The sequence below is a fragment of the Myxocyprinus asiaticus genome, chromosome 7, assembly GCF_019703515.2.
Source record: "Myxocyprinus asiaticus isolate MX2 ecotype Aquarium Trade chromosome 7, UBuf_Myxa_2, whole genome shotgun sequence".
In the NCBI taxonomy this organism is placed as follows: domain Eukaryota; kingdom Metazoa; phylum Chordata; class Actinopteri; order Cypriniformes; family Catostomidae; genus Myxocyprinus; species Myxocyprinus asiaticus.
Window position 1 is genome coordinate 20,569,469 of NC_059350.1, and position 22,784 is coordinate 20,592,252.

General features: G+C 41.2%; 1 protein-coding gene across 1 annotated transcript in view; it reads left to right on the forward strand.

The window, feature by feature from the left end:
- The first annotated feature begins 5,917 nt into the window (after positions 1-5,917).
- LOC127443927 (uncharacterized) overlaps positions 5,918-22,784 on the forward strand; it is a 33,293-nt gene continuing 16,426 nt past the window's right edge. Inside the window, exons 1-9 of the mRNA XM_051702998.1 lie at positions 5,918-6,067; positions 6,488-6,712; positions 6,945-7,073; positions 7,867-7,905; positions 8,039-8,118; positions 8,914-9,007; positions 9,396-9,485; positions 21,381-21,560; positions 22,699-22,784. Of these exons, the coding sequence (XP_051558958.1) occupies positions 6,007-6,067; positions 6,488-6,712; positions 6,945-7,073; positions 7,867-7,905; positions 8,039-8,118; positions 8,914-9,007; positions 9,396-9,485; positions 21,381-21,560; positions 22,699-22,784 (984 nt within the window). The 5' untranslated portion in view covers positions 5,918-6,006. The remainder of the gene's footprint in view (positions 6,068-6,487; positions 6,713-6,944; positions 7,074-7,866; positions 7,906-8,038; positions 8,119-8,913; positions 9,008-9,395; positions 9,486-21,380; positions 21,561-22,698) is intronic.

Genomic DNA, 22,784 nt, shown 5'->3' on the forward strand with positions numbered 1-22,784 from the left:
ATCCCGTGTGGGTGTGTTTGTGCCACAGCTGGGTGCACAGGGGCGGAGGGAACGCTGCTGGAGCACCATACCTGCAAAGATGGGACGGTGGATGGTGGTCATGACGACAGCCGTGCGCACCGGTCATGTGACCCAGGGAACAAGAAAACCGCTCTTTTGTTGAATTTTTGGGTACCTCAGCCTCTTGGACATGCGGCAAAATTAAATGAAAGTGAAACAAAAGATTCTCCTCCCGGCCCTCCACCGGGGGATGGAGTGGTCTGCTCACCAGCTCCAGAGAAGTGGGACTCCTTGCCCCTGGGTCGCTCGTCTCAGGGGCACTTCGAAGCCTTCCTCGGATTCTTGGCAGCCGGCAGTGAGACGGGTGGCATCTGCTTCCTGCGCTGGGCTCCACACTGGGGCCGGGCCACGGGGCGGGCTGCGGAGGAGCCGGTGTTTTTGTTGTAGGAGAACGCCCTTGGCAACAAACAGACGGGGTGCGGGGTATTGAGCCGCGCTGGGGAAGGATGTGTTATATGGCCTCCATCTGCTGCTTCACCGCCGAGAACTGCTGGGCAAAGTCCTCTGCGGTGTTGCCGAATAGGCCAACCTGGGAGATGGGGGTGTCAAGGAACCGTGCCTTGTCAGCCTCTCGCATCTCAACCAAGTTGAGCCAAAGGTGGCGCTCCTGGACCACCATGGCGGACATCGCCTGCCCGAGAGACTGCGCCATGACCTTCATTGCCCAGAGAGCGAGGTCGGTCACCGAGCACAGTTTCTGCATCAATCCCGGGTCAGAACTACCCTTGTGCAGTTCTTTTAGCGCCTTGGCTTGGTGTACTTGCAGGAGAGCCATGGCGTGCAGGGTGGAGGTGGCTTGTCCAGCGGCACCGTAGGCCTTAGCCGTCAGGGACGACGTAAACCTACAGGCCCTGGACAGGAGTCTCGGGCACCCACGCCAAGTGGCGGCGCTCTGCAGACACAAGTGCACCGCGAGCACCTTATCCACCTGGGGGATCACCAAATACCCCCTGGCCGCTCCGCCATCGAGGGTAGCGAAAGCGGTGGAGCTGAAAGACCGGAACCAGGCAGTAAAAGGTGCCTCCCATGATCTTGTCAGCTCCCCTTGTCTTCCCCTTGGGAGGGACACCCCCAACGCACTTCTGGGAAGAAAGGAACAGGGCCAGGAACCAATCATCAAGCCGCGAGGGTTTAGGGGAGAGTGGAGGTTTCCACTCTAGCCCGACGCACGCGGCCGCCCAGGAAAGCATGTCCGTCATTTCTGCATTGGCCTGGGACTGGGCAACCATTCCCGAATGAGGAAGCCCAGTTGAAGCCTCTGCATCTGACTGGACGAGCCCGCTCTCCGATGCTGCGCTCGATAACTTGTCTTCTTCCCGGGCTAAGAACAAGAGGTCAAACTCGCCCTGAGACGAGCCAGCAATCTCGTCCGAGCGCCAAACCGGGGCAAGCGAGTGTGCTGGGGAATGGGAGGTCCGAGGGGGATATCCAGCGGAGGTGGTCCCATTGAGGTCCCCAAATCGCCCCCAATGCAAACTGGCCTGGCCTCATACCTGTAGGTATTTCTTAAGAATGCAAGCCGCGACCGCAACGTTGCCATGGTCATGTTCTCGCAATGAGGACGAGACCCATCCACGAATGATGTCTCCACGTGGGCAGTGCCCAGACATGTAAGACAGCGATCGTGGCCATCAGAAGTGGAGAGATAACGACCACAACCAGGAATAACGCACAAACGGAAAGGTATCTATAAAAAGACGTTCCGTGTGTGCCGCTCTTTTAGAAAGAAAATATACTCTTTTTAGAATATACTATTTTAGTTGTTTCTGCCGAAGCGCCCATGGGTGTTCTCTGCATTCCACGGGTGCAGAGGGGGAGAAGCCGCTGAATTGCGCTGTAGAATCCAGCAGATGAGGTGAATGAACTTCGCGGATGAATTCAGCTTCAATGAATAGAAACGCTCGGCTCCGAAGAGAAAATCTGAACAAGTGGTTGCATACCAGCTCCTTTTATACCCGTATGTCCGGGGGAGTGGCATGCAAATTCCACTCGCCAATTCTCATTGGCCTTTTTTCAAAAAAGCAGAGGTGTTTGGGGCTCCCAAGAGTGACCCCTAGTGTAACTACATCGACACAACATCGAGTGAGTGACAGATAGGGAACAGCAGCTACAAAGCATTTGGTTTATGTTTCCCCAATAGCCTACCTGCAAATTAAACCCCTCTTTCATAGTTTTGCTTGAGTGGATAACTCACACTGCGCTGGATATTAGTAGAAGCAAATGAAAAAATTATATTAATATTAACAATGATTTATATAAGGCACTGCAAAACGTGTCTGTCAAATGTAGTCCTCAGGTTTCATAGAGAGAGGAAGGATAAAAGAGGGTCTTTTGTAAAACAGTGAGAAAGCAGGCCAGAGGTTTGAATGCTGAAAGTTCTTGACCTTTTGGCATTATAAGTCTTGAAAGTTCAAACCTCAGCTATTACCAAGCTGAGCTTGACTTAAGTGGCTACACGTAGGCAGATTGGAGAACCAACAACAAGTTTCTATAAAGTAAAACCACTGGACGCTGTATTGGACTATCAAACACTATACAAATATACATGCAAATTTATTGTAAAAAAAACAAAATTCCCAAAAAAGAAAGAAAGAAAGAAAAAAGCAATAAGTATTGTAATGTAAGTGTGTGGTTGGGGGGTTGCTTGGTGGTGTCCTGGAGTCAACATTGTCTCAGTATTGTTCAGTCATGACAACTCTCAGAAAGATTTGGCATGTTAATTTGGGTATGACATATTGATAGAATAGTTCTGGCAGACTAGCTGCTGCTGCAGAGCAATTACGGAGACTTACTACTAGTCATAAATACAATCCCCCAACAAACCAGGAAAGCTGCAGGAATACATAACACAAAACGCAATGGTATACGGCTCCCACAGCATCAGCTTCTGACCCAGTGTCGAATTAACCTTCTTAAAAGGGAATGTCTCAGAGACTATGTAACCCTGGTTCCCTGAAAGGAGGGAATGAGACACTGCATAGCGTCGCCGCAGCTACTGATTTTTTGCTGTTATGGGATGAAAGATACGGTCTCATTCCCCTCAACTGGAAAATCTTGATGGTGTGTAGCTGGGTTCCAGCTTATTTGCTCACTAAGACATTAGCTTAGGCAGAGCGCCAAGCTTCACAAGCTAATCAAATTGGTGTGATGGTATAGGGTTTTAAGGTCAACGCCAATCTCATTCCCTCCTTTCAGGGAACCAGGGTTACAAAGTAACCAAGATGTTTACATGAGACTTAAAATCATAGGGTTATTCCCCACGTTTGATGTCAAAACAATAGGAGTGGTGGTGGCATAGTGGACTAAAGCATTGAACTGGTAAGCAAAAGGTTGGTTCAATTCCTACAGCCACCACTACTGTGTCCTTGAGCAAGGCACTTAACTCCAGGTTGCTCCAGGGGGATTGTCCCTGTGATAAGGGCACTGTAAGTCGCTTTGGACAAAAGCGTCTGCCAAATGCATAAATGTAAATGTAAGAAGAACACTAACAGATACAAAATTGGGGTACTGGGCAAAAATCTACCTGTGCTGATCAGTTTATGCTTAAACTGTTTATTACCCCAATAAAGAAACACCTTACTTGTTGTTGGCTTATTAAGCATGAAAATGTGCTAAACAATTCTAGTCTGAAATGGCATGAATAGGCCTTTTCACCTATTTTTCTATTTTTTCTCTATAAGAATGTTGACATCAGTGTTTCCAGTATATAATTTGCACAAAATCATTAAATTTCTCCAACAGCTTTTAATATGTATGATTTTAAAAGGTGAGGAAAACATATGTAGGAATCTGCCCAAAACAACAAAACACATAAAATAACATTTTTCTCACCCTTAGAAAATCTGTAGTACAGTATGCTCACATTTGCCATTGGAAGTAAAAAAAAAAAGAGAGAGAGAGAGAGAGAGAGAGAGAGAGAGAGAGAGATAAAATAGTCTAAAAACAGGTTGCCAGTTTGGTGCACAATATAATAGCATTTCCCCCTTAGGCTATGTGCCTCCACAGATGTTTCATTCAGCCTTTGCAGAATTTGGCTACTCTAAAAGTGCTTCAGCCACTGCATTCCCTCCCATTGTACTGTGAAGGAAAGAGGGGGGGGGGGGGGTGACAGGGACAGGCTGTTTACCACCACCCCTCCTCATTTCTCACTGTGTTAGCTTGAGGGAGGCAAAGGGGTGGAGATGGGGGAAGTTTGGGGCGGTAGCACAATTGCGAAGGGTCCAGTTTGGAGCTCCGAGTGGCGGAGAGGGTCATAGAATGATCTCCACGACTGGGCCTCACGAATCCTGAATTCGCCGGGTGGGTGGTCTCCTCTCTCCACACCCATTCTCTCTCTCTCTCTAATTCACTCACACAGTCACTCTCTCACTTCTCTGCTATCCCAACACCTCCAAAAGAAATGATTAGCTCATCCACTCTGGCCAGCACTTCAGCTCTGATGTGGCAGTCAGTGGCACAGACTGGATTCATTCAGAGCTATATTAGAGAGCCTCATGAGCGAGCTGCAGACCCACAGAGGGAGCCGCTGACTCTGCTGCTGTTGGGCTCCTTTCACTCACATGACTAACTGGGTGGCAGTTAGCACTAATCCTGTCACTGATTACCTCTGGCATGAGGAAATAAACAGTAATAAATTAATGTACATCTTCCTTCCATCAACACACACGCATGCACACACGCACGCGCGCTCACACACACACACACACACACACACACACACACACACACACATACAGAGAGAGAGAGAGTTACAGACCTGTGCTCCTTTTTTTTTTTTTACCAAATTATCCTTATCAAAAACACACACATTCAAACACAATGTAGTTCTTGAACCAAATTGGACACACGTTTATAAATTCCTAAAGGAAGCTCCCTAATTGTCATGACTTATTTTCATATAACTGAAATTTCCTATGTTTTTCAAAAAACATTTTATGTTTTTAGGGTTCTTTAAGACTTCCGTACTCTTTCTAGTATAAGAGTATGAAATTATAGCTCCAAAAGCAAAAGTCTGATAATAGACATGTATCACTTCATCTGTGTGTAATATCATGACAGAATATGATATACATATGTATTAAACTACTGTTTTAGAAAAGTAATGGTCATACATTTATGATGAAATTTATGTATGCAAGTTAACGTCAAATGTATACAAGTTAAATGCAAATAAATAAAATAGCAATGACATAAACACAATGTCATGGCTACAGGTTCTATCTGAACCAGTCCAACAGAAAAACTTGCCATAATGTTTATTAAACAATTTTGTGACATTTAAACAGCTAGAAATATTTTGGTTTCTCATCCTTACAGTGACATCTTGTGTCCAAATGTAGTTTTACATGACAGCGTTCACAGTAACCAAATGCTGCATTTGCATCTAATGAGTATCATGCCCTGTGAATTTGCCCTGAAAAATACTGTCACTGTCTTTTACAGTAAAAAGTTTTAGTGATATTTTCAAATTATCATGGTCAATGTTCCTCTTTTCATTTATCTGATGTCATGCATTTGTTTGTGAAATACTGGATTTAAAATGATTCCCAACCAAATTAAAAATACTGTAGTGCAAGCCATGACAATTCTTACTTAAGTGCAGTTACGCCATAGAAATTCTTGTCTTATGAAAGTCTACTGGTCACTTGTGTTATTTTAGGAATAGACTTTGTCTGTGATAGAATTACTTCGGCACTTACAAGTCAGAGGGAGATAATAACAATGCTTTTCTTTACTTCAAATAGGGTTACACCAACTGATGTATTTCAGTTTGTAGACAATGGTAAATATTTTAAACCGGGCTGTTCAAGACTGCGCAATTTCCTCAAGTGCCTTTTTTGAGTAACTGTATGCTGCATCCTGTTCTGGTCACAAAGGTGGAAGTTTGCGGTTTCAGACTTTATTTCACTTAGGTCCTACTGTGTTGAGGAAGGAACACTCATTTGCATGTGCCTGAGTCTATGCATTGTGGCAAAAATGTGCTGCACATCTCTTCATCTCCTTATTGGTATGTTTAAATATATGTTTGTTTGTCTTACAATTTTGAGAACATAGGTCATATGTGCAAATAGGTAACTGTAAAAAAATTATAATAATTCTTTAAGGATTCAAACAAAGGTTCTAATTAACTGCCTAGCTATCAGCACTCTTGGAACTCCTCTCGTCCAGTCAGATTTAAAGACAAGAACTAACTGTTGTATAATTTTAAATATCACATAATATAACACACTTGTCAAGTTAAATGTAATTTTAAACTTTGAAAAAGAAAAAAAAATCATCTCAAGGAACTTATATTCTGCTGAGTTCTGTCCAGCTGTCTTTTGCTTAATTTGACAGCCTGAATTTGATTAAAATTTTCTCCCAAAATATGCTCCTCATAAACAATGAGGAGCATATTACTAACCAATCTTTCTCTGGTAAAATACAGGTGTCTTACTTGTCCTGACTGATGCTGTTGATAATGAGACAATGACCATGAAAACAGGCATGGAACCCACCACTGCTCCAGTTCCAATGCCTCAGGACAACATTACCAAATACAATGACACGTCAGAGGACTTTAAAGGAAACTTTACCTCTTCAATCACCCCAAACTCCACTGTTCCCTTGCAAAACACCACTCTTCAGATCACCACTTCAGCTGAAGTTTCAGGTACTGTAACTGGACTGAAGTAAAAAAAAAAATTATTGTGCTTGTTCAGTCATTGTTCATGCATTCAACTAAACCCAGAAAGGTATCTACACACCTAATGCTGCTGCTAACATGGTAGACAGATTTCTAAGCTAGGTTATATGCTATGCTGGTCACTTGAGCATTGGTACATAAATGAGAACTTCTAAGTACAAAAAAGGACATCTGGTAAACTTTATGTTTCATAAAACAGGTTCTCCCACTCCTCCACCTCCCTCTGAACATCCTCAGACCAGCAATGACACCAAAGTTAAAGTTCAACCAACCATTTCAGCTAGCAAGACTGCAAAAACCATCACAGCCAATAAAACTTCAGCAACCAGTAAGATTGAAAATACTATGTATTATAATTACTGCATGCATAATGATCACATAATGTAACACACTTTTAATATGTTCGTATATATTTCACATTTGATTTTGCATGAAAGAGCAATGTGAGAATCCCTTTCAACATTTATTTGTCTTCAGTTCAGATATGTGTTGCATCATTTTTACACAGGAAGGAAGCCTTGTTTGTGGCCTAGTACACTCTTGACACTGACGTCATCTGCTAAATGATTAAATGTAAAATAAATTACTTGTTTAATCCACTTTCAAAAACAGAGAAAATTCTCCACATTCATTCATAATTATTACATTGTCATATATGATACATGTAAGAGATTTTAGCGCTAATGGGACATACTGTAAATGACATAATGAAAATGATTTGTAAGATGATGCATAAATTGTTAGTTATATAATTAATTGCATGGTTTTGATAGTTGTCTGACCTCTATATACTGATTTTTACATTAATCATATGAAAAGTTATACAAAATTGGAGGCTATGCTTTATAGTCAAAGTTGTTTGGTATGGTAACCTGATCAACATAAGTAGTTACAAGAAGTCACACTTCTGCCCAGTATTGTGGGGTTTGGCAAGATGCTTAATGGCAACAATTGGTGGTTTAACTAGAGCAACTGGAGGAGAGCACGTTGAGTTGTTAAAACAACTCGCTATACATCTAAGCATCTATATATTCTGTTTGTAAAATGCAAATATAAGTATTATTATTATTATTATTATTATTATTATTATTATACTAATAATAATATTTTATTTTTCACAGCAACTAAAGCATCAGCACCTATAAAAAGCTATGGATCAGGTGAGTTTTTTCTCTCTTTATTGTCAGGATTTATTTAATCATGCTCTTTCAAGTTTAATGTTTGTTTTGAACTGATAGATCAAAAGATGGTAACCAGGTTTTTGTTAATTCGTTCTGTTTTTACTCTCAACAGTTTACATAATTATCACGATTATTCTTGTTTTGTGCATCGTTGGGGTAATAGTTTACTGCTGCCTTCATAAAAACACCAGGGTAAGAGATTTTTGGATATCATTATAAGGTTGGGTAACACTTTACAATAAGGTTCCATTCGTTAACATTAGTTAATGCATTAGGTATCATGAACAAACAATTAACAATATGTTTTTTCCATCTTAACAAAAATAAAATTGTTTATTGCTAGTTCATAGTGGATTAACTAATGTTAACAAATACAACTTTTAATTTTAAAAATGTATTACTTTGTTGAAATGAACATGAACTAAATTTAATAAATACTTAACAAGTATTGTTCATGGGGCCTGGGTAGATCAACGAGTATTGATGCGGACTACCACCCCTGGAGTCACAAGTTCGAATCCAGGGCGTGCTGAGTGACTCCAGCCAGGTCTCCTAAGCAACCAAATTGGCCTGGTTGCAAGAGACGGTAGAGTCACATGGGGTAACCTCCTTGTGGTCGCTATAATGTGTGGTTCTCGCTCTCGGTGGGGCATGTGGTGAGTTGTGCGTGGATGCCGCGGAGAATAGCATGGGCCTCCACACGCGCTATGTCTCCGTGGTAACCACTCAACAAGCCACGTGATAAGCTGCACAGACTGACGGTCTCAGACGTGGAGGAACTGAGATTCGTCCTCTGCCACCTGGATTGAGGCGGGTCACTACGCCCCCACAAGGACTTAGAGCGCATTGGGAATTCCACATTGGGGAGAAAAAAAAAAATTATTATTGTCCATTGATAGTTCATGTTAAGTAATGTTGTTAACTAATGTAAACAAATTGATCCTTTTTTAAAGTGTTACCCATTTGGATAATGTTTGTCTGATGCAGAGGTACTCGGTGGATTTACATTCCAAACAGGAAGATGCTCAGATCCCACTCAGCACAGTGGATGGAGAAGTGTTTGACTCCACATCAGTGAAAGGTACCTGACATTACTAACAATCTAGCACCACAGGGATATCTCTTCTTAAAGGAATAGTTCACCAAACAATGAAATTAATTCTGTAATCATTAACTCACACTTAAGTTGTTCCAAAACTGTATGACTTTCTTTGTTCCATGTTACACAAAGTATATGTTCGATAGAATGCAGCCACAGTCACCATTCACTTTAATTGCATCTCTTTCCCATTCTCCTAAAATGAATGGTGACTGAGGTTGTTGGTCCCTAACATTCTGTCTAACATCTCCTTTCATATTGCACTAAAGAAAGAACATAAAATGTAAAATTAAAATCAAATGTGTAAATGTTGAGATGATTTTCATTTTCATCTTTTTAAACTGTTCTTGTGTTATATATTGTTCCAAAGACATGAAAACATTTAGTGCTGTCGAGTCCAGCATGCTGCTAAAGGACTCTGAACCTGTGAAGGAAGATAAAAAGCCTGGGGGAGATAATGGTAAGACACAGGCAGCCACACGATTGGCTGATTAGATAATTGCATGGATGATTGTTGGTGCCAGATGGGCTGGTTTGAGTGTTTCTGTAACTGCAGATCTCCTGGGATTTCCATGAACAACAGTCTCTAGAATTTACTATCAATGGTGTCAAAAACCAAAAACATCCAGTGAGCAGCAGTTCTGTGGACGGAAATGCCTTGTTGATGAGAGAGGTCAACAGAGAATGGCTAGACTAGTTCAAACTGACAAAGTCTACAGTAACTCAGATAACCACTCTGTACAATTGTGGTGAGAAGAATAGCATCTCAGAATGCTATTCTGAGACACGGGTTGGCGCTGATTTGGCGGCACAAGGGGGATCTACACAATATTCGGTCAGTGACGCTTTGAACTATGACTAGTATTTTTAACAGGCTATAAGTTACTTATCAGTTATCAACAGAGCATGGGTGTTGCTTCCTGTTACAAATCTGTCAGTGGATTAAAAACATGATAGCTTTCTCCTCAAATACACTCAACTATTGCTTCATGAGATGATCATAGTTCTTTGTAAATGTCTTAATGTGAATTAATGAAACCAATGATTTCCTTGTTTTCTATGTTATAAAGGTGACAATAAAAACAAAAAACAAACAAACAAACAAACAAAACAGAAGACATTTTAAATAGAATATATAATAAATATGATAATTCAGATCATTAAAATTCAATACATTATTTTGGCAGATGAGTAAAGTATTGATTAGGCAATACGACGGACATACACTTTTGGAACATCTCACTTTGGTTGCTTCAAGTCATAAACACAAAATTGTTATGCCGCTTTATCAAGTTAAATGTAGTTTCTAACTTAGAAAGACACATCTCGAGAACCCTGCGTTCAGAGCTGTGCTCAGTCCAGCCCTGTTTGAACACCAGAACGCATCCTCATCTTGTGCTGTCTGTTGTCAGTAGCTGTGTCCAAAATCTACACTATCCACTATATAGTGCACTATTTTAGGTGTTGGCCATTTTGTTGTAGTGTCCAAGCTCTAAGTGAACAAGGACCTGTCCCAAATGGCACACTTGTTATGTATTTAATTTGCGCGTGCCCGCAAATTCTACAAGACTGCAGAGTGTCCCATTTGTCACTGTAGCACTCAGAAGGGTGCATGGCGGACGAGATGATATCAAGTGCGGATTTAATATTTATGTCAATAATAGTTTTCTCTAATTTTGGATGACGGATCTCTTGCTTTTCTTGTGGATATAGTATTATATTTTTATTCAGTTTACCAGAGATGGAATTACTCATATTCAGTTTCAATTGAATATTTCTGTTGGGGAAGTTTTGCGTTCATAAAAGTAAGCAACTTTTTTTAACCTTTATTATCGCTGTTTCAAAGATGATTTTAGAATTATTGTGAGTCTCTAAAATATTAAGACAGGAGAGGATTTATACTTTTCCACACACCTGGCTTGCAAAAAAGAAATTAAGGTTTATTTAAATGGCAATGTTTGGACTACTAGCAATTTATATAGCTGAAGAAGAGAGGCTATGTAAATAAATATAATGATTTTTTGTGAGCTATGCTGGTGTGTAAGATGTATGTTCTCCTTTCTATACATTTCACTGTGTTTTAAGCACGTGGCTGGCTGCAACCATCCAGTTTTCTGAAAATGTTTTATTTGTTCTCTAAATATTAAAAAGTTTTGTTGTTATATATGGGTTTTTAATTAAATGTTGTACTACTTTATTGTCAGTGTGTTACTTGGAAGTATTTGATAAAAACAAAAATCTAAGTGAGTGTAAAGTGTTTCTATACCCTATCAATGGCATGGCTTTCATTAATAACAATTTGTAAAATGTTTGTACACTGGCGGCCAAAAGTTTGGAATAATGTACAGATTTTGCTCTTATGGAAAGAAATTGGTACTTTTATTCACCAAAGTGGCATTCAACTGATAACAATGTATGGTCAGGACATTAATAATGTGAAAAATTACTATTACAATTTGACAAAAAAAATAAATAAATAAATAAAATAAATAAATAAATAAACTTAAACTACTTCAAAGAGTTCTCATCAAAAAATCCTCCACGTGCAGCAATGACAGCTTTGCAGATCCTTGGCATTCTAGCTGTCAGTTTGTCCAGATACTCAGGTGACATTTCACCCAATGCTTCCTGTAGCACTTGCCATAGATGTGGCTGTCTTGTCGGGCACTTCTCACACACCATACAGTCCAGCAGATCCCACAAAATCTCAATGGGGTTAAAATCCATAACACTCTTTTCCAATTATCTGTTGTCCAATGTCTGTGTTTCTTTGCCCACTCTAACCTTTTCTTTTTGTTTTTCTGTTTCAAAAGTGGCTTTTTCTTTGAAATTCTTCCCATAAGGCCTGCACCCCTGAGCCTTCTCTTTACTGTTGTACATGAAACTGGTGTTGAACGAGTAGAATTCAATGAAGCTGTCAGCTGAGGACATGTGAGGCATCTATTTCTCAAACTAGAGACTCTGATGTACATATGCTCTTGTTTAGTTGTACATCTGGCCTTCCACATCTCTTTCTGTCCTTGTTAGAGCCAGTTGTCCTTTGTCTTTGAAGACTGTAGTGTACACCTTTGTATGAAATCTTCAGTTTTTTGGCAGTTTCAAGCACTGTATAGCCTTCATTCCTCAAAACAATGATTGACTGATATTGACCTTAAGACATGCCAGTCTATTGCATACTGTGGCAACTCAAAAACAAACACAAAGACAATATTAAGCTTTATTTAACGAACCAAATAGCTTTCAACTGTGTTTGATATAATGGCAAGTGATTTTCTAGTACCAAATTAGCAATTTAGCATGATGACTCAAGGATAAGGTGTTGGAGTGATGGCTACTGAAAATGGGGCCTGTCTAGATTTGATCAAAAATTACTTTTTTCAAATAGTGATGGTGCTGTTTTTTAAAATCAGTAATGTGCTGACTATACTTTGTGATCAATTGACTGCAACTTTGGTGAATTAAAGTACCAATTTCCTTCCAAAACAGCAAAATCTGTACATTATTCCAAACTTTTGGCCACCAGTGTATATTATAAATATAATGTTTAAAAATGCATCTCATTGAAGTCTTGAAGTCTGTCCCAAATGAGTCACTTCATGACTCATGCACCTTCTTGGCCTTGCAGACTACCACCTCATCGGTCTGAACTCCCTTCCCTCACCAAAGTCGGGACTCGGAGAAGGGCGTAGGGTGCCATTTGGGAGAGGGCCCAAATCGTTCCCTACATATGTTCACTCATTCTTACCCAAAATGCATTCTGATCTTGTGCATACAGCCAATGTACATTCGCCGACACCATCTTGCCCATAATTCTTCGCGGGCATTATGAGCTGGCAGAGAGAGTGCACAAGAGGGAGAGTGAGAGGGTGAAAGAGAGAAAAGCCTTTATTCTTTATTCCTGCAATCTTTTATTTCATACTGGCTGTAGTATTTTACTTTTTTGACAATTACTTGATTCAAAATAACATATTCAAATATATTGTGGCATGGGGGGGCGTGGTCATGTGTCGGTCTGTGTTAGAGGGAAAGCTGTAAGGCTCGTCACCTGGGTCATAAATACCTCAAACACCTGTCTCTCGTTATAATGAAGGTGGAGGAAGACCTGAAAAGGCCCACCAGAGCATCAGAGTGGAGAGAGAGACCAGAGCCACCCCGTGAAGCTGTTTGTGTGTGTTTGGCCATCCAGAACCCTTTTGTTTGAGTTTTACTAAAGACTGAGAAAGAGTAGTAAAACACTCACCTTTGACTGTTCGCTGTCTCCTGACTCCTCCTTTGCCCAGAACTCAGAGATCTTGTTACAGTGCTGCCTTTGGAGGAGTATGCCATTATGGAGTCCTCACCACTGGGTGAAGTCTTCAAAATCCTCGCCAGTATCCAGCAGACTCAACAACAGGCCCTCATAGACGTACGCCTGGAGCAGGAACAATGTTTCCAAGTCCTGCTCCATGCACAAGCAGAGGACCAGCAGGTGCCAGAGAGGGGGCTGGCACTGCAACCTCCCCAGACCCCACCTCATCCACGGCCCTAATGAAGATGGGGACGGATGACGACCCAGAGGCCTTTCTGGACCTCTTTGAGAAGACGGTGGAGGTCTGGAAGTGGCCTCCTGACCAGTGGGCAGCCCGGCTATGGCCTTTACTCTCCAGGGAGACACAGCTGGTGGCACAACAACTTTCCGCCTCCAGTCTCCTCAATTATCGACATCTAAAGAAGGCCATCCAGCAATGGGTTGGTCACAGCCCCGAACAAAGCCATCAGCTCTTTCGGTCACTGAGTTTTGGGAAGCACGGCCGCCTGTTTGCTTTTGATCAGAACCTCCAGGATGGCCTGCTGGAAATGGTTGCTGGCGGAAGGAACCCGCGGCGTCGTGGATGTAGTCAACCTGGTGGTACTAGAGCAGTTCGTCGCCCAGCTTCTGCGAGGAATGTCCGAGTGTGTCCAGTGCCACCATCCGGCGTCGCTGGAGGAGGCCGTCCAGCTGGCAGCGACATGGCGGCATTTCCAGGAGGCAGCGATCCAGTTTTTTTTCTTTTCCTTCTTCTCTCTCTACTATCTCTCCAAACCCTGTGTCTCATATTCCTTCCCCCTCCCCTCGATTTAATAAGATCTTGAAAAACATAATTGGTATGTTTTAAAACCCCTGTTGTTTGCAGTATGAGAGCTCTCGCAAGCCTCCACAGGGTTTTCCCCATTTGAGCTATGGTATGGGCATCGGCCACGTGGCATGCTTGACATCATATGGGAAGCTTGGGAGGAAGGACCTTCGAATAGCAATAACCAAATTAAATACGTTCTTGACCTTAGAGCAAAACTGCCGTCTGTCCGACAGGGGTACTCGACTACAGGAATTTGCATAGGGAGTTAACGCGCTTGTATTGCTGCCCACTTCGAGCTCCAAATTACTCACCAAGTGGCAAGGACCCTTTGAGGTCACACGACGAGTTGGAGATGTCGATTATGAAGTTAGGTGAATGGATAGGGGAGAGGCACGTCAAATCTACCACCTCAACCTCCTCAAACCATGGAGGGAGGTGGTGCCTGTAGCCTTGGCAATGGTAGTTCCGGAGAGGGTGGAGCTCGGGATGGAGATATCTCCCAAACCAAATTCATTCATCCTGGTCCCTTGCGGAGACCACCTCTCACTGTCGCAGCTTACAGACATTGCAAAGTTGGAATTCACAGACGTGTTTTCACCCCTTCCTGGTCGCACAAATCTTATAGAGCACCATATTGAGACCACACCGGGGGGTAATTCATAGCCTCCCCTATCGCCTTCCAGAACACAAGAAAAAGATTGTTCAGGAAGAATTAGAGGCAATGCTTGAAATGGGCGTAATACAAGAGTCGCACAGTGATTGGGCCAGCCCAGAAGTTCTGGTACCAAAGAGCGATGGCTCGGGCCGGTTCTGTGTTGATTACCGGAAAGTGAATGCGGTGTCCAAATTTGACGCTTATGCAATGCCGCGAATTGACAAGTTACTCAATCGGTTGGGTGTGGCTCAATTTTACTCGACGCTGGACTTAACAATGGGTTATAGGCAACTCCAATATCCTGAGAAAAAAACTGCTTTTTCCACACCGTTTGGATTACACCAATTCATGGCGCTTCCGTTTGGTTTGTTTGGGGCCCTGGCCACGTTTCAGTGCCTCATGGACAAGATCCTCAGACTGCACACGGTGTATGCCACTGCATACCTGGACGATATTATCATTTATAGTAATGGCTGGCGGCAGCATATGCAACATCTGAGGGCTGTCCTGAGAGCGCTGCGGCAGGCGGGACTCACGGCTAACCCGAAGAAGTGCACAACTGGGCAGGTGGAAGTTAGGTATCTGGGGTTCCACTTGGGTCATGGGCAGGTGCGTCCACAGGTCAACAAAACCGCAGCGATCGCAGCCTGCCCGGCACCCAAGACCAAAAAGGAGGTAAGGCAGTTTTTGGGGCTGGCTGGCTACTACCAGAGGTTTGTGCCTAGCTATTCTGATGTCACCAGCCCGCTGACTGACCTTACTAAAAATGGGGCTCCCGATCCAGTCTAGTGGACAGAGTTGTGCCAACAGGCTTTCCTTAAAGTAAAGTCCACTCTGTGTGGGGGGCCGCTTTTGTACGCACCTGACTTCTCTCTCCCCTTTATTTTGCAGACTGATGCATCTGACAGAGGGCTGGGCACGGTGTTCTCGCAGGAGGTGGGAGGGGAGGAACGGCAAGTGCTATTTATTAGTCGCAAGCTCTCCTTCAGGGATACAAAGTATAGTACCATCGAGAAGGAGTGATTTGCAATTAAGTGGGCTGTTCTTACCCTCCGCTACTACCTGCTGGGGTGGGCCTTCACCCTCTGTTCCGATCACGCTCCTCTGCAGTGGCTCCACCGCATGAAAGATACTAACGCGCAGATCACCCGTTGGTATCTGGCTCTTCAGCCCTTTAAATTCGAGGTGGTCCACAGACCGGGGGCGCAGATGGTCGTGGCTGACTTTCTCTCCAGAAATGAGGGGGGAGTAGGCAGGCCAGATGTTGTCCCGGCCTGAGTCGGCGGTGGGGGTATGTGGCATGGGGGGCGTGGTCATGTGTCGGTCTGCGGTAGAGGGAGAGCAGTAAGGCTCGTCACCTGGGCTGTAATTACCTCTAACACCTGTCTCTCATTATAGCGATGGCGGAGGGAGACCTGAAAAAGCACACCAGAGCATTAGAGTGGAGAGAGAGACCACAGCCACCCTGTGAAGCTGTGTGTGTGTTTGGCCATCCGGAGCCCTTTTGTTTGAGTTTTAGTAAAGACTGAGAAAGAGTAATAAAACACTCACCTTTGACTGTTCGCTGACTCCTTTGCCCAGAACTCAGAGATCTTGTTACATATAGTGAGCCAAAATCTTACAGATAAGTGTTACAACTTATGATTAATTTATACAGATAAATTTGTATAGATAAGGATATTGCTGACATTTATTTTTACATTAATGTCAAGTGATTACTTTCTTCACTAATTCACTGAGGTGGTATTATTGTTAACCCAGAAGACTGCATATGCTGGAGAGATAATTTAAAAGATTATTAAAATATCCAGTTATTACATGTAGGTAACATATCCATCTAATCAATGGAAGTTATGTTATTAGAAAATTTATTATTGTACTATACACCTATCAGTCACACCATTAAAACCCCCTGCCTAATACTGTTTAAGAATAAAGCTCTTAGAGCAGGAATACAAAGTAAACCTAAACTATCTAAAGTAACCATCACAGTTATGAACAGTACTGTACATTCTGAGCAAGTTTTGATAAATGCTATACTCAAAATATAAGTCAGTTATTGCACAAACAGATAAAGGTTGGCAACCCTATGTCCTGGTGTTTCAACAAAGCTTCTGACTAGCTTAACCAGCAAGACTTCCTTAGTTAATCAGCATTACCAGAAAAAAAGCATACTGATCCACAAGCTTCACCAGCTATGTTTTTCTAGGGACAACATGGCTATTCTGGTCCACTAGCTAGATCAACAGCAAACCAGCGAAAACCAGCTAAGACAAGAAATTGCATGCTGGTTGAGATGGTCTTTTCAGCATGTAAGCTACATACCCAAGACCAAAATTATGGTAGCCATTGGGTGCACAACACAACCAAATTAGCAAAGCAAATAAAAGCTGAAAAAAACAATAGAAATAATCTTCAACACAACGAAATTAAGCCACAACACAAAGGAAAAGCCTCAGCACAATGGAAATAAGCTCAAACACAATGAAATTAAGCCACAGTACAACAAAATTATAAAGATACAACATAACAAATTTATCAGAAAAGCAATAGTTATAAAATCACTGTACTTACTGGGTTTCAACCAGAACTCAATGCACACAATCATGTTCTGGAAAACTGTGCTACCAGGAGTGAAAACAGTGATATGTAAAGTTAAAACATTGGTAGCACATGTCGGGAGGCAGATAATACCTATCAGGATGTGCTACCAGCATAACTATCAGATAGTGTGATATGGTGTGAGGCTGTACTAAACCCCAACCCTAAAACAATGCGAATATGTTGCAACACACTCTCATGCCGAAATGTCAGGATTCGTACAACTTTTCTAAATTTGGCTAATTTGTATGATATCTTGCGACTGCACTCGTTTCAATTCCTATGACTTTCATTACAGCCAATGAAATCGCTGGACATCGTTTCCATCTAATTCCATCTAATTCCAATTACTTGCTTCTGTCACACACAACAGCTTCTTATCATGTTTACACACTCTACTGATTGGTTTGGTTTAGATAAGGGGTTTGGGTAAGGGCATAATATTAATAAGTATGTCCTTAATGCTTCGTGCACGTGCTTACTTCCGCATTAGACATCCAGGAATTTGCACGTGTTGAAGTCGTACGAATTTATGCGAACAACATCGTGCGAGACCATACTAAATAGCCAACTCATAAATTATGTACAACTTTTCATGAGATCGGGTTGGAATATAGCAGTGGTAGCACATCCTGCACACACCGGCAATGATGTGAAAATGATGTCACAGTACCTGCAGATATTCTTGCATACCGGCAGCTCTTATAACGTTGTACGCTCTAACGGCGAAGCGCTCAGGGGAAACGCTCAGTTCTCCGGTCAACACTCTGTTGTGATGCGTTGACAGGGAAACTGTTCTTGTGAATTGCAGTGGGACGAGCAGCTGTCTGCATCTTCCAAGAAGTCTCATGATCTCTCATGCATTGCATCAGACTGCCACACAACTTAAAATACAGTGCTCAAAAAATATTTGTTTTCTGTTCATTTCTGTGCCTTGTGCCAACTCCCCCCCACCCCCCAACAACTGCCCATGTCGCCCATGCCTAAATCCACCACTGGCTGTTCTGTGGCTTAATTTCATTGTGTTGTGGCTTATTTCCGTTGTGCTTTGGTTTTTCTGTTGTGTTGTGGCTTTATTTATTTATTTTTGGCTTATTTACAATGTGTTTTAAGCTTTCATTTTCTTTGCTAATTTGGTTGTGTTGTGCACTTCTCAGCCATCGTACTAAATGCAACAAAATCAAGAACTGTTGAAGTAGTTGCAATAACAGAGAGCCCCGCTGGATGGACCTCTAAGACAAGATTATGGAGTTGCCAGACTCTCTTCTCAAGAGAGAACACCACATTTTACACCAATGTAAAAAACAAAAACAAAACATGACATTTTATTAATTTATAATGAATAAATATCAAAAGCCTTAACATCCTTGAAAACCCATGTTGAGAACCTTTAATAAATATGAACTCAGCTGTTGGACTGTAAGATTTTTGCAGAAAAAAATATTTGTGTATTGACATTTAATGAACAAAGAACGAGCAAAATTGAGGCAGAAGTTTGGTTTTGAACAGAACAAATTTCTCTTGCATGTGCTGATATCCCATAGACTATACCAGCAGCCATGTTTCTGAACTGAGCTTGTCTGGACTTGTTTCAATGCCTATAGCATTTAGGAAATGGCCACATTTGACCACTGACTCCTAGTCTTTGTCTTTGATTCTTACCAACTGGAAGACAAAAGTACAAATGACTTGGCTATCTGGGTTTGCACATTTAGGGTTTTGACTAGAGGGTTTTGTATTGTGGTCAAACCGTGTGTGTGTGTGAGTGTGTGAGTGTGTGTGTGTGGGGGGGTGGGGGGGTGGTGGATTTGGGTGGTTAACGAGGACATTTTTTTAGGTTACAAACTGGTAATTACAAGGGTATTATGCTATATATGTGGTTTATGAGGCCATTTCTAGTGTCCCCATAATTCAAATCGCTTAAAAAAACATACTAAACAATGTTTTTTTTTTTTAATGTACAAATGCAGAAAGTTTTTTGTGAGGGTTAGGTTTAGGGGTAGGGTTAGGGGATATAATCTATAGTTCGTACAGTATAAAAATAATTATTTCTATGGAGAGTCCTCATAATGATAGCTGCACCAACGTGTGTGTGTGTGTGTGTGTGTGTGTGTGTGTGTGAATGAGTGTTTCCAATTAATTGTAGATGTAGGTTCATCGTACTCTTGATTTATCTGCACTGTTTTTCATATCCCTTTCATTCAGTTAAGCAAAACAGTTATCAAAGATAAATGCATGTGGTAAAGTTGCATTTCAGTTAATTTTCATAGGTTTTAGTTTGGTCAATTCATTCTGGTTTTGGTTTTCCCTAACAAACATGTGAAAATTGCTGAACGGAATTGACTGCAGTTTACTTGGAAAATAATAGTTTACGAGTTTTACCCTAACCTAAGTTTTGCAACAGGAAATTACACTCAACTGTGTCTAAAGGTTTACGGAACCTAAGAAATTCCACAGTGAATGACATTATTAGTCATTATTTCTACAGTACAAAATGTTCAAAAATATTGGCAACAATTAGGCTATTTATTTACACAATATTTATCATTTAAAAGTTGCTCTGTGAATGTTATGAATTTATATTAGTGTGTTCAAAATGTCCTTACTGCTTAAACTAGACTGCTTGTGTTTAGTGAATGAGACGCAGGTCTTTTTGCGCTGAAATATTATGCTTAAAATTGGTGCAACTGTTTAGTGAATTCACCATGTACTCTACAAAAATGCAGGAAAGCTGACAGAAGGACTTTTCCCTTTCTTGATGTCTACATGTGTTACACTTTTCCAAATCCCAGTGTCAAGACTAATTGGTTTGCAGCTAATTACAGTTTTTGCCCCTTGTACATGTGTTTGTGGATTAGGCTGTCAACAACTTGTAAAATGTCAAACAAGGTAACATAGTAACAAAAGTGGCTAACAAAGGGGTAGTACATTATTGTTTGCCTAAAGCTAGCAATAGAATTGACTTGGCTGTGTAATAACACAGCATTGCTTCCTTTGGTCTCAGTGTCTCTTCAAGCTCCCTATAATCACAGGATTGCTCTTTTTCCCACAAAGATATGCTGCCTGTCATTGAGAAGCTCCATATTGTTCTCCTGAGTTACTAATGGGTCTCAATCCATTTCCTGGCTTTAACGGCTTTATTTACTGCAACTGTCTCCAGGTCTAAATGAACCACACGGTGGGAGAGAGTGAGTAGCAATGAAAGAGGGAAAGAAAATGACCATGGAAGAAAAAATAAAACAGAAGTGTGCATTACAATGACATAGTTGCTAATGGTTTTATGGCATGCCTTTTTCATTTAAGTGCTGACTTTCCCATCAAAAGGCTCTGTTTCTACCACCTGCTCACTGTGTCTCTCCCACTGCTAATTTTCAAGATTTATTGTACTGAAAATGATAGGAACAAGAGACCCATCCTCAGGTTTGAGACCACAAAGACCAGATACCCAGGTGTTTTAGAGTTCAATTGTCACAGTGTGTTTTTAGAGTGGTTAGTATTATCGGGAAACAAGTATCCAATTGTGCATCTCAAACTGACGAGTGTTAAAGGGATTGGTCACCTAAAACTGAAAATTATGTGATCATTTACATGTACATGTTGTTCCAAACCCGCATGACTTTCTTCCATGGAACACAAAAGGCCATTCATTTTCATTGCATCTTTTTTCCATACAATGGAATTGAATGGGTTGTCAGTCTGCCTAGTTTCTCCCTTTGTGTTCCACTGAATAAAGAAAGTCTCACAGGTTTGGAACAACATAAGGGTGAGTGAATAATCACCACCTTTTCCTCTGAACTCCAGGCAATACCTGCATCTGCACCTGCAACTATAGCATTTACTATTAAAAAATAATCTATGAATGTGTGAAAAGGGCAGGCAGTGAGGTTTTTGTGATGCAAAACTATGTACTACACTTTTTACAAATGTAAACTTACAGTATTTCTGTGTCACACTTTTCCAAATAATTGAGGGCCTTAAATGAATGTTTGTTTGTCCCTAACAGAAACTGCTGATGTTAAAAAAGAACACAATGAGAACTCTCAGGTCAAAGAGAATCCAAAAGCAGAGGAGCTCATTGTGGTGGACCTGACTGATGGAGAGCTGGCTATCTCTACCAAGACATCATTTGAATCCCTAGATGAGCCTCTCAATGAAAACAACAGCAACAATACAAGAGCTGAAGGTGAGAAAAGAGAACATTCAGAGACAAATGGACAGTTTCAAATGGTTTAACTAAAATTTCTACTGTAAATTAGACTCTGGGGGAAATCACTAAGAATGAATTTCACCCACTGATAGCATTGTTTATTTGCACATGCTTTCTAAATCGCACCTGATTCACTGAAGGAATTATGCAAATCAGGTAAGGGTGCAAACATGCCCCAAAAATATATTTTTTGTAAATAATGCTCTTCTCCATTATTTAATCATCATTTGATTATTTACTGCTGTCATGATCAATACATAATGTACACAAACATCTTTTTTTATTTTATACAAAAGCTGTTTACTGGTTATAGTGCAATGTCAATTGTGCCAGGGAATGGTTTCATAGAAAGTAGTTGTGTATACACAGTCCTAGCCTTTTGGGGGCCCTAAGCAAAAATTTGTGTGGGTATGTATGTTTCCCGTCAGTATGTTTGTAACACTACTTATATTGTCTTTGACAATGCGGGGGCCCCCTGTTTGTGTACATATTGTAGTAAGAACTGTAGTAGCCATGTTTTTTTTTTGTTGTTTGTTTGTTTTTTGTGGAAAACATGGTTTTACTATAGTTATATTTTAGAATGTTGTCACCATGCTTTTTTGGGGGAAACCATGGTTTTAGAATAGTAAAATTGTAGTAACCATGATTGTAGCAACCATGGTAAAATTGGTAAAACCATAGTTACCACAAAATTATGAGTTTTATTACCATAGTTTTCCTCTTCCTTTATTTTTAATATGGGTTTACTACAAATACCACAGTTGAACTATAGTTACTACAGTAAAACCATGGTAAATTTTGTGATTACTATGATTTTACTACAAATATCATATTCACCCGTGGTTATTGTAGTAAAAACAAGGTTCATTTGTTGCGTGGGAACCCAAATAATTGTATGGGAACAAAAAACTATTGCGAGGGGATGCAAAACGTATTGCAATGGGATGCAAAAAGTTTTGTGAGCGAATGCAAAACTATTTCAGAAAAAAAAATACAAAATAAAAAAATACCTTCCTGTCCACTAAAGAGCTCCATGTTTGTAGATTGAGAGAGAGTCTGTAGACAAGATGCAAATTTAATTTTCTCACTCTTTTTGCACCACTGTTTGTTTCAGTCAATGACTATGCCCATGAATTCACTGAAATATGTCTTGATGGCCTTCTCAGAAAGAAATCAGCACCTTCTCAACATTCCACAATG